The following is a 12,809-nucleotide window of genomic DNA, read 5'->3' as shown; positions in this document are numbered from 1 at the left end:
AATGCGCAGCTAAAACGTTTATCTTACTGCAGTTAGTAGTAAAAACTTTTGAAAGTTACTGTAGGGAAGTGCACTATCCAGACGTGTAATCGGGAGGTACTTGGGTACCCCCGCCTTCCAAAGAAACCAATATAGGATCCACCTACTTTAGTGCCCGTGCCAAAAACCGAGCTCACACCACAGCACCGTGGTTCCTCGCGATGGCAGCGCCCCGCCGGCCCTCCGGGCGGCACCTGGGCAGGCGTCGCACCTCCCGCCTCTGGGTGGGACGGAAGGAAAGCTCGCGCCTCCTGACGTCATCACCGCGCGCCGCTGTCTTCGCCTTCTTCCACTTCGCGGGAGAAGTTGTTGGCGCGAATGGATCCTGAACCCCGATAACGGATTCATCAACCGGCCGGCCCGCCAGCCAGCCAGCGCCTTCATCCTGGGGCTGCGATGGTGAGCCGCTGGGGCAGGCCGTGCGGCTCGGGGTCTGGGGAGGCTTTGCAGGCCTGGTGTGGACGGGGCACTCCTGGTATGCAGGGTGGGGGAGGATGGCGGTGGGTGGCTCCGGAGGCGAGCAAAGGCAGAGAAGGGGCCGCGCACTGGGTACTGGACGCAAACTTTCCTTGCACCGCCGGCTGAAGCTCTGGGCGGCAGCCAGCGCGCAGGGATTTTGTTGCTACGTGTACTTGCACTTCCCCCCCCCCCCACTCCTGGGGGAAGGGAGAAAGGAAGAGAGGAAGAAGGATGGATGGTGGTTTTGGGACGCATTGGTAAAGTTATTTTCTTGTTCGGCCTTTCTCGAACCACAGTTTGAGTACTGCCTAAGGCGTGGATTTCAAGCTTTGGGTCATGAGGGAGAAGAATGTAACAAACTTTTCTTAGGGAATATATTGTGTAGGGCCTTAAACTTTTATCATTAACAGCTCAGCTCGTCTCATCTCCACTTGTCATTAACGATTACCTGAGCGGTGCTGAGACCGAGGGCATGGAGAGGATATTTTATTTTGTTTAGATGAGTTCATAGGAGTCAAAAGGATAACACGGCTTACTAGGAAAAAGAAGTGCAACGAATAGAAACAGATGCAAGACATTTGACAGCTGTCATCCTCTTACCACCTGGTGTTAAAAATAATCTTAAAAAAACCCAAACCTCACTGCATAATTCTGGATAAAACGTTCAGACAAATTGAAAGTGAAATAATTATGCAGCCAGCAAAGCAGACATTCCTGATGGTATGGCAATGGATATGGCTCTGTGTTTGAAATATTTTTAAAGGACAATTTAAAATGTTCCATTAAGCTAGAAGATACTTAACAATCCGATATAATTTTTTTCAACTTGTCACAGAGACAACATTCTAGGGGGTGAAAATTTTATGCCACATTGGGAAACGTTGCAGTCCTTTGTGTTTCTTCTCAAAAAAGGGCAACAGTAATGATAGTAGCTGCCTTGTACCAACCATCTTCTTTAGGTCAGTATGTGAACTGTTGGTTTTTCATGTTTTTTTTTTTTTTTTAATTTCGTTTCAACCCACATCGATGCAGTTTTACAGACAGTACAAGCATCTTTCTGGAATTTAAGCAGTGTGTCATGCAACTAGCAGGTGGTTGAACTAGAATTAGAATCTTGGTGTTTCTGGCCACCATGCTATACCACCTCCCTATAATGATCATCATTACATTTTGGAGGTCAAGGCACTGTGGTATTTTGGAAGCTTGATGAGATTTGGAGTCTTGAAGATGAAGAACGTGGTAATGTTTCAGTTTAATGGTTTATAGATTAATTTATTGTTATATTACTATGTTAGTATGGTCTAGTTTAATAGTTACGTGGTCTTGGGCAAGTAAATAGCTTACGTTTAATCTCTTTTTTTTTTTTTGAGACGGAGTCTCGCTCTGTAGCCCAGGCTGGAGTGCAGTGGCCGGATCTCAGCTCACTGCAAGCTCCGCCTTCCGGGTTTACGCCATTCTCCTTCCTCAGCCTCCCGAGTAGCTGGGACTACAGGCGCCCGCCACCTCGCCCGGCTAGTTTTTTGTTTTTTTTTTTAGTAGAGACGGGGTTTCACCGTGTTAGCCAGGATGGTCTCGATCTCCTGACCTCGTGATCCACCCGTCTCGGCCTCCCAAAGTGCTGGGATTACAGGCTTGAGCCACCGCGCCCAGCCACGTTTAATCTCTTTAAGCTTCTATTTCCTTATCTGTAAGAGGGGAAAATAATAGCTGCTATAGTGATTGTTTTGGGAATTAAGCAAGATGTATAGGTAAAGCTTCCGTTCTGGTGCCTGGCATGTTAGGCAACTACACAGCTACCCATGATCTATTTTCTCAGAAAGGACTCTATGGAAAGTTACATAGATTTTAAGAGGCGTGGTAGATTCCTCTGTCATTTATGGTGAACATAGCTTGTGTAGTCAACTTTTGATCATTCGGGTCCTTTTACTTTTGGTTCTTTTCTTTAATACTCCTGTTCATGGTGCAGATAAAAAATAGACCTCTTCTCAGAAAAGAAATAGGGCAAATTAGTCAGTTTTGTTGTTAATGGGAAAACGTTCTATGAGGTAGATAAGAATTTTGTATTATATTGATATTTAATTTAGCCCTCCAGTCTCTAGTGCAACAATTAGCAAAACCCTAGACTAAAATTGATTCAACAAATGTTTATTGAACACCTGTGCAAAGTTATAAGACAGTAGTTGTTTTTTTTTTCTTTCCCTCAAATTGTGTCATTGGGTATGAAGGACAGTAGTTCTCAATCTTTGTTTTAGTTACAGTTTCCTTTGATAAATATAGTGAATGATATGCAAATTTTCTGCCCAGAGAAATACATATAGGCACATACACACCATTTTAAGGCACTGACCTATCTTCTTTTTTTTTCTTTTCTTTTTTTTTTTTTTTTAAGACAAGGTCTTGCTCTGTTGCCCAGGCTGGAGTGCAGTAGTGTGATGATAGCTCACTGCCACCTCTAATTCCTGGGTACAAGCGATCCTTCCACCCTGGCCTCCCAAAGCTTTGGGATTACAGGCGTGAGCCACTGTGCCTGGCATATTCACTTCTCTTCTTCTTTTTCTTTGTTTTTTTTTTTTTTTTTTTTGAGAGTCTTGCTGTGTTGCCCAGGCTGGAGTGCAGTGGTGTAGTCTTGGCTTACTGCATCCTCTGCCTCCCAGGTTTAAGCGATTCTCATGCCTCAGCCTCCCCAGTAGCTGGGATTACAGGTGTGTGCCACCATGCCCAGCTATTTTATTTTTTTATATTTATTAGAGATGAAGTTTCACCATGTTGGCCACGCTGGTCTGGAACTCCTGGCTTCAAATTGATCCACCTGCCTTGGCCTCTTAAAGTGCTGGGATTACAGGTATGAGCCACTGTTCCTGGCCTATTCACTTGTCTTCTGAAGCCCATCCATAGACAGCTCTTGCCTTGGAAGCTGCAGTGAAAACAAAAATTCTAATTAAAAGTTATCAATAAAGAAATAAAGTGTATGTATTCACACAATGGAATACTGTGCAACCTTTATAAAATTGAGAAAACTTTATACTCTGATACGAATCAATTGCCAAAATAAAAATCTCTCTGGAAAGATACAGAAGGAACCAACTGATAACATTTGTTGCCTCCAGAGAGGGGAAGTATGTGTCTGAGAGGCAGGATAAGAGGGAGACTTTTTACCCTTTTGAAATTTGAACCATGTGAATATATTATCTACTAAAGGAATAGAAAGAAAATTAAAAATAAAGAAGCCATGTGGACATTTGAATTTCACTGAGATTTAATTGTTTGCACAAAACTTGAATAAAACCTGACAGATGCCATTTTTAAGAAGTCAGCATATATAATTAATTGGTTGGTATAATTATTGAAAATATGCATAAGATTGAACTAAACACACATGAACAGCCTTTTGAAGAGCTGTGAGGTCAGTTTAAATAAGTTGTGGTCTGAACTGTTTCATTGCTCCACTCCTAGAGGCAGCTTTCACATCATGGTTTAACTATGTGGAATGCTCTCCCTGGAGCAGTGTTTGACTTTGTTATAATATCATTTTTGCCAAATGATATGCTTTTGCCATGCGTATGTACCTGAACTTGGCCTCTAAGGCCCCTACCTACCTCTGATTTTCTCTCTCTCTCTTTTTTTTTTTGAGACGGAGTCTCGCTCTGTCGCCCAGGCTGGAGTGCAGTGGCCGGATCTCAGCTCACTGCAAGCTCCGCCTCCCGGGTTTACGTCATTCTCTTGCCTCAGCCTCCCGAGTAGCTGGGACTACAGGCACCTGCCACCTCGCCCGGCTAGTTTTTTGTATTTTTAGTAGAGACGGGGTTTCACCGTGTTAGCCAGGATGGTCTCGATCTCCTGACCTCGTGATCCGCCCGTCTCAGCCTCCCAAAGTGCTGGGATTACAGGCTTGAGCCACCGCGCCCGGCCTCTCTCTGTCTTTTGAGTGTGTTAGGTTGGTTCTGTTTCTCTTTTGGAGCTTTTATTGTTGCTGTTTTCTCTCTTTGAAATACTCTCCCTCCACATCCTTGAGTGTCTGCCTTTTTTTCATCATTTAAGTTTCTCTTGCCTGATCCCAGGTCATGAAGATTTATGCTTAAGAGCTTTGTAGTTTTAGCTCTTACATTTAGGACTTTTATCCATTTTTGAGTTAATTTTTATATATTGTGTGAAGTATAGAGGTCCAACTTTATTCTTTTGTATGTGGACATCTAGTTGTCCCAGCATCATTTTTTGAAAAGACTCTTCTTTCTCCAATGAATTATCTTGGCATCCTCATCAAAAATCAGTTGACTGTAAATGTGAGAGTTGTTTTCTAAACTCCCAGTTCTATTCCATTGATCTGTATATCTGTCTGAATGCCAGCAACACACTGCGTTACTGTGGCTTTGTAATAATTTTTGAAGTCAGGAAGTATGTCCTCCACCTTTGTTCTTTTTCAAGATTGTTTAGGCTATTCCATTTCCTTGAATTTCTATATGAGTTTTAGAATCAGCAAAGATACCACATGGAATTTTGATAGGAAATTTATTGAATCTGTAGGTCAATTTAGGGAATATTGCCATCTTAACAATATTAAATCTTCCTATCCATGAATGTGGGATGCCTTCATTTGTTAGGTCTTCAGTTTGTTTAAACAGTATTTTGTAGTTTTTCATAGTATGAGTTTTACACTTCATTTGTTAAATATATTCCTAAGTATTTTATTCTTTTTCGTGATTTTTTAAATGGAACTGCTTTCTTTTTTTTTTTTTTGAGACCAAGTCTCACTCTGTCCCCCACACTGGAGTGCAGTGGCACAATCTCGGCTTACTACAAGCTCTGCCTCCCGGGTTCATGCCATTCTCCTGCCTCAGCCTCCTGAGTAGCTGGGACTACAGGCACCCACCACCATGCCTGGCTAATTTTTTGTATTTTTAGTAGAGACAGGGTTTCACCGTGTTAGCCAGGATGGTCTCGATCTCCTGACCTCGTGATCCACCCGCCTCGGCCTTCCAAAGTATAGACATGAGCCATCGTGCCGGGCCAGAACTGCTTTCCTAATTTCATTTTTGGATTGTTTATTGCAAAAGTATACAGAAATACAATTGATTTTTGTATATTGATCTTGTATCCTTGCTGAACTCATTATTCAAAGTGTTTAGTGGATTTCTTATGTTTTTCTGTAAGATTGTTTCATCTGAAAACACATGGGTTTACTTCTTGTTCAATGTAGGTGGCTTTTATTTCATTTTATTGCCTAATTCTTTTGCTAGAAACTCGACAACATTGAGTACAAGTGGCAAGAGCAGACATACTTTTTCCTGTTTTTAGGGGGAAAGCCCTCCAACCGCTTACTTTTTGCTTGCAAAGTATAAGGCCTTAATATAATTTTAAATATTTTGTTTATTTGTTTATTGATTGATTGATTGAAACAGAGTCTCGCTGTTACCCAGGCTGGAGTGCAGTGGCATGATACCAGCTCAGTGCAACCTCCACCTCCCAGGTTCAAGCGATTCTCCTGCCTCAGCCTCCCAAGTAGCTGGGATTACAGGCATGTGCCACCACACCTGACTGATTTTTCTGTTTTTAGCAGACGGGGTTTTGTCCTGTTGGCCAGGCTGGTCTCAAGCTCCTGGCCTCAGGTAATCTGTCCGCCTCAGCCTCCCAAAGTGCTGGGATTACAGGCGTGAGCCACTGTGCCTGGGTTAAATACTTTAAAATTATTTCATGATTTTTTTTTTTCTGTCCTCCTACTAGTTAGATCATTTTATAATTTATTCAGATATATGATTTTGCATTTTAGTGATTTTTAGGATAAAATATTTTTATACCTAGATAGACTTGTGAAGTATGTTGATGATAATCAATTTCTGCTCATGGATTTGATGGACTTTTAAAAAATATTAACCAGAAATATTTGTATTTCTTTATTACTTTCAAAATAGAGAAGTAAAACCAAAATACAGTATTTTGTCAACCACTCTGCAGTGTACTGCGGTACTTACTTTGCATAAAACTGTGTACTCTTCAGAGATAAAATGAACACATAATTTGCTTTCTCTTCTTTTTTTTTTGAGGTGGAGTCTCGCTCTGTTGCCCAGGCTGGAGCACAGTGGTACAATCTCAGCTCACTGCAACCTCCGCTTCCCAGGTTCAAGCAATTCTCTTGCCTCAGCCTCCCAAGTAGCTGGGACTGCAGGTGCTTGCCACTATGCCCAGCTGATTTTTGAATTTTTTTTTTTTTTTTTAATAGAGGTGGAGTCTCGCCCTGTCACCCAGGCTGCAGTGCAGTGGCGTGATCTTGGCTCACTGCCAACCTCTGCTGCCCTGGTTCAAGTGATTCTCTTGCCTCAGCCTCCCCAATAACTGGGACTACAGGCATGTGCCACCACATCTGGCTAATTTTTTTGTGTTTTTAGTAAAGACGGGGTTTCCCCATGTTGGCCAGGCTATTCTTGAACTCCTGACCTCTGGCGATCTGCCTGCCTCGGCCTCCCAAAGTGCTGGGATTATGGGGGTGAGCCACCGCACCTGGCCAATTTCTGTATTTTCAGTAGTGATGAGGTTTCACTATGTTGGCCAGGCTGGTCTCGAACTCCTGACCTCAAGCCATCCACCCGCCTTGGCCTCCCAAAGTGCTGGGATTAAGGTGTGAGCCACCGTACCCGGCCAAAAAAAGAAAATATTTTTGTGTTGCCTTCATTTTTATTTATTAACTATTATTTTTAAATTTTTTATTTCCATGGGTTTTTGGGGAACAGGTGAGAGTTTGGTGCATCCATCACCTGAGTCGTATGTATGAATCCAGTTTGTAGTCTTTTATCCCTCACTTCCTTCCCACCGGTTCCCTGACTCCCTAGAGTCCATTGTATTATTATTATTATTATTTTGTTTTTGAGAGGGAGTCTTGCTCTGTCGCCCAGGCTGGAGTGCGGTGGTGATCTCAGCTCACTGCAAGCTCCGCCTCCCTGGTTCACCCCATTCTCCTGCCTCAGCCTCCCGAGTAGCTGGGACTACAGGCTCCTGCCACCATGCCCAGCCAATTTTTTGTATTTTTGATAGAGACGGGGTTTCACCGTGTTAGCCAGGATGGTCTCGATCTCCTGACCTTGTGATCCATCCACCTCAGCCTCCCAAAGTGCTGCGCCCAGCCCATTGTATTGTTCTTATGCCTTTGCATCCTCATAGCTTAGCTCCCACTTATAAGTGAGTGAGAACATACAGTGTTTGGTTTTTCATTCCAGAGTTACTTAGAATAATAGTCTCCAGTTCCATCTGGGTTGCTGCGAATGCCATTAATTTATTCCTTTTTATGGTTCAGTAGTATTCCATTGTGTGTGTGTGTGTGTGTGTGTGTGTGTGTGTATGTGTATATATATATGTCACAGTTTTTTTAATCTACTTGTTGATTGATGGGCTGAATGACTTAATATTTTAAAAGAGCTCAAATCCTTGCATGGCACAGAGTGAGGCCTCTAGAAAGGTGTGTTAAGTAAACAAATGAAGTCCTGAATCAGGGCAGTAGCAGAGGGAAGAGAGGGGAGAAGACAGCAGTATTTGGGAGATAGTTTAGGTTGGATGATTAGGTGGAAGGTCAGAGTGAGAAGGAAAAGCAGTGGCCATGTTTCTGTTTTGGGTGAATGGTGGTGCTGTGCATGGAGATGGGGGATAAAGGGAGAGAAGCAAGTCCCAGCTGAAGATAAATTTAGTTGAGGACATTATTAGTTGGAGGTACCTTTGGGGGATTTGCACAGAGATGGATTTGGCTGCATGTTGGCTGCAAAAATATGGAGTTCAGAGCTGGTCTGGAGAAACAGACACAAGATTTAGGAAGTATCAGTATGTACATAAGTGGTACTGGGGTTAAGTAGGCGTGAGTTAGTTCGCACAGTGTGAGTGTGTGGTTCCGGAGTTTTGACTTGGGATTCCCAATAGGCTTTAGGGGAAAACCCCTAACATTGGATACAAAGTTTTGTGTAAATGTTTGTTTTTTCATGTATCTGTGGAAAATATTATGTACTTTCATCCACAAAAGCATAAAAACAATTGGCATGATGAGTGGGAGAGCACCTGCTTTGTTTCCTTGGCACACATTTTGGCTTATTTTAATAAATGAGCAACTTGTTGCAGGTATTGACAACTTCCTTCACTAGCATATAAGCTCTGTAATGGCAGGGGCCACAAGGAGAGGGAACTGCTGTATAATGTGTGGCTCACGGTGCGTTTTTCACAAATATTAGAGGAATGAATAAGTACAAGTAAACTTTATATTTCCACTAAAAATGTAAATAAACTAGAAGGTAAAACTTCCTGGTATAAAAACATCTCTAGCACTGTTGCATGACTTTATATCTAAGCTATTAAAACACTTAGTGACGAATAATATAGCCTAGAGAAATACAGTTATTTTATTATGTTGTAGGTCTCTTCAGTTTGGACTTAATTTCTTTTTTTTTGAAATGGAATTTCGCTCTTGCCCAGGCTGGAGTGCAATGGCGTAATCTCAGCTCACCGTAACCTCCGCCTCCTGGGTGCAAGCGATTCTGCTGTCTCAGCCTCCCGAGTAGCTGGGATTACAGGTGTGCACCACCATGCCCGGCTAATTTTGCATTTTTAGTAGAGACAGGGCTTCTCCACGTAGGTCAGGCTGGTCTCGAACTCCTGACCTCAGGTGGTCCACACGTCTCGGCCTCCAAAGTGCTGGGATTACAGGTGTGAGCCGCCGCACCCGGCCCGGTTGGACTTAATTTCTGTGTTCATTTAAGTAGTTTAAATTTGATTTTTTTTGGCTCAGAAGTCAGTTGTAGAAAGCTAGCTTCTGGGCTCCGCGTTGTGGCTCATGCCTGTATTCCTGGCACTTTGGGAGGCGGATTGTGAGGTCAGGAGTTCGAAACCAGCCTGGCCAGCATAGTCAAACCCTGTCTCTACTGAAAATACAGAAAAATTAGCTGGGTATGGTGGTGGGTGCCTGTAATCCCAGCTACTTGGGAGACTGAGGCAGGACAACCACATGAACCTGGGAGGTGGAGCTTGCAGTGAGCTGAAATCGCCCCACTGCACTCCAGCCTAGGCGACAGTGGGAGACTCTGTATCAAGAAAAAAAAAAAGTTAGCTCCTGGATGAATAAAAACCATAATCAGAGTACATTAGCCCTGGTGAAAATGTCAAAATTCTGAAATAAACCGTTCGATCAGGCATAAACAGTCTCAAATGCTTTAGTTATGCAGGTATGAAAACATAACTTATTTTTTTAAACCTAATTTAGGTAATTGTTTCAATTTGCTATTTAATATGCCTGTGTCGGTTTGTATTTTTGGATCAGGTACTTGGAAACTTCTGTGATAAGAGTGTTTCATTGAATGCGTAGTCTAAAGCTCAATGATAGTAAATATTTTGACTTCAGAATCTTATACTTCCCCCTTGTCACAACAGCAGTAGAAATGGGTCTTTTTGCTCTCATGGGAGTGGCCTCTCAGGTAGACTTAACAGATACTGGGGTGAGTAGGGAAAGTAATTTCTATTCTCTATTTCTGTTCCCTCAGTGTGCTTTATTTCATCTGTTCTCTTTTCTGTGCTCTGCTTTGTTTTCTAAAGACGGATTAAAGAAAGATTAGGAACAGAAAGTAGAATGAAAGCTTCGCAAGAACAGAGTACCTAGCGTCTTTTGTTTATCCCAAGCATCAAGAATAGTTCCTGGGCCATAAAAGGCTCTGAGTAAATATTTCTTGAATGGATAAATGAATGGTTGAATGAAAAGAGTTGATGCGGGCTCTTAAAATTCTTCCTAGCTAGAACTTGTTACTGTTCAAAGGTTTTTCAGACCACACTTACATTTCACTCACCAGTGTTTTCCTCAGAGAAGTTTTTGAGACTCATGCTAGACTGTTAAATTAGTAACATCAATTATAAATCTAGAGATATTTCTGATTTCTTTAAAAAAACTTATTTGTTTGGCTTCAAACAAATTTTGAAGAAGAGGAAATGTCCTAATAAAAGTGAAAGTATATTTTTGTTTTTTGTAGCCACAATATTGTAATATGAGAGTAACAGAAAATCAGTTATAGAAACTCAATTTTATTAACTCAGAAATACTATATAATCAGCATTAATTTAATACCTTCTTAAAATTTCTTAGGTAAAGTCATAGCACAAAGTTAATCCCAATTAAAGATTCTTTTAATACATAATCTTTAAAAACAAATCTACCATTTATTTTGTTTTACATAATCAAGAACCTCTCTTTCTGAGTGCAGTTGTGAAGGTCAGTGGCCTGAGAAATAACAGTTCATGTGTTCAATGAATTTTTTTTTTTTTTTAAGATGGAGTTTTGCACTATTTCCCCAGGCTGGAGTGCAGTGAGTGGTATGATCTTGGCCTACTGCAACCTCTGCCTCCCGGGTTCAAGCGATTCTCCTGCCTCAGTCTCCTGAGTAGCTGGCATTACAGGCACACACTACCACGCCCAGCTAATTTTTGTATTTTTAGTAGAGATGAGGTTTTGCCATGTTGGTCAGGACGGTCTGGAACTCCTGACCTCGTGATGTACCTGCCTCAGCCTCCCAAAGTGCTGGGTTTACAGGCGTGAGCCATCACGCCCTGCCTACCATTTCTTTTAGAAATGAAATTACAGGGCAAAGGGTATGTACCTTTAAAATTTTGATAAGTGTGGCTAGATTGCCTTCCATAAAGGTTATACCAGTTTTTTTTTTTTTAGGTGAAGTCTCGCTCTGTCACCAGGCCGGAGTGCAGTGGCATGATCTCAGCTCACTGCAACCTCTACCTCCTGGGTTCAAGCGATTCTCCTGCCTCAGCTTCCCAAGTAGCTGGGACTACAGGTGTGCGCCACCATGCCCAGCTAATTTTTGTATTTTTAGTAGAGATGGGGTTTCACCATGTTGGCCAGGATGGTCTCGATCTCTTGACCTCGTGATCCACCCGCCTTGGCCTCCCAAAATGCTGGGATTACAGGCGTGAGCCATCGTATCCGACAGAGGTTATACCAGTTTTTACTTCTATCAGCAGTAGAGTGTGTGAGCATCTGTTTCCCCACATCCTTGACAGATATGGGCGTTATCAGTCTTTTAAAACTTAGGGGAAAATGATCAAGTTTTAATGTATCTGCTTATTTGTGACATCTAGCATTTTTTATGTTTGTTGGCTTTTTGCATATCTTTTATACTTTGCCTATTAGAGCTTTTATTTATTTTTCTATTGGTTGGGTTATCTTTTATTGATTTGTAGGAACCCTTTTTTACATGTTGTGTGTGTGTGTGTGTATGTGTGTGTATGTGTGTGTGTGTATTTTAAGATAGGGTATTGCTCTGTTGCCTGGATTAGAGTACAGTGGTGTGATGGTCATGGCTCACTGCAGCCTCAAACTCTTGCTGCACAAGTGATCCTCCCACCTCAGCCTCCTGAGTAGCTGGGACTACAGGCATGCAGGCATGTGCCACCACACCAAGCTGATTTTTTTTTTTTTTTAATTTGTAGAGATGGGGGTCTCCCTGTGTTGCCCTGGCTGGTATTGAACTCTTGGGCTCAAATGATCCTCCCGCCTTGGCCTCTCAAAGTGTTGGGATTACAGGTGTGGGCCACCACACCTGGCCTTTTGTAGATATATATATATATATATATTTTTTTTTTTTTTTTTGAGACGAGTGTCACTCTGTTGCCCAGACTGGAGTGCAAAGGGGCATTCTCGGCTCACTGCAACCTCTGCCTCCGAGGTTCAGGGATTCTTGTGCCTCAGCCCCCTGAGTAGCTAGGATTACAGGCGTGCACCACCACACCTGACCAATTTTTGTATTTTCAGTAGAGACAGGGTTTTGCTATGTTGGCCAGGCTGGTCTCAAACTGCTAGTCTCAAACAGTCCACCTGCCTCGGCCTCGAAAGTGCTGGAATTACAGGTGTGAGCCACTGCGTCCAGCCTGTTGTAGATATTTTTAAGTTAGTTGCTTTTTTTTTTTTTTTTTTGAGATAGTTTCACTATGTTGTCCAGGCTGAATTTGAACTCCTGGGTTCAAGCAATCCTCTTTTCTCAGCCTCTCTGGTAGCTGGGATTATAGGTGTGCACCACACTGCCCAGCTCTGTTGCTTGCATTTTAACTTTGTTTATGGCACTTTTATTTTTGTGTAGTAAAATCTACCTTTCTTTAGGGATGGTTTCTGGCCTTGATGTTCTGCTTTGAGGGCCTTCCACTTGCCAAGATTGAAAAATAAATATAAACACTTGTTCTTTTCTCCACTCATATGCTCAACAAGAATTATTCTATGCAGGCAAGAGAAATGTTTAGATCCATTATTTGGGAGTTAGACTTGTTTTTCTGCATTTCATGAATTCTTTGAAGGT

General features: G+C 42.3%; 1 protein-coding gene across 1 annotated transcript in view; it reads left to right on the top strand.

Moving 5' to 3' along the window:
* The first annotated feature begins 274 nt into the window (after nt 1-274).
* RFC1 (replication factor C subunit 1) overlaps nt 275-12,809 on the top strand; it is a 79,073-nt gene continuing 66,538 nt past the window's right edge. Inside the window, 1 exon segment of the mRNA XM_033214009.1 lies at nt 275-438. Coding sequence (XP_033069900.1) covers nt 436-438 — 3 coding nt within the window. The 5' untranslated portion in view covers nt 275-435.

This window comes from Trachypithecus francoisi, unplaced genomic scaffold (genome assembly GCF_009764315.1).
Source record: "Trachypithecus francoisi isolate TF-2019V2 unplaced genomic scaffold, Tfra_2.0 Lachesis_group1, whole genome shotgun sequence".
In the NCBI taxonomy this organism is placed as follows: Eukaryota; Metazoa; Chordata; class Mammalia; order Primates; family Cercopithecidae; genus Trachypithecus; species Trachypithecus francoisi.
Note: the sequence above shows the minus strand (reverse complement) of the source record. Positions and strands in the feature narration are given on the sequence as shown.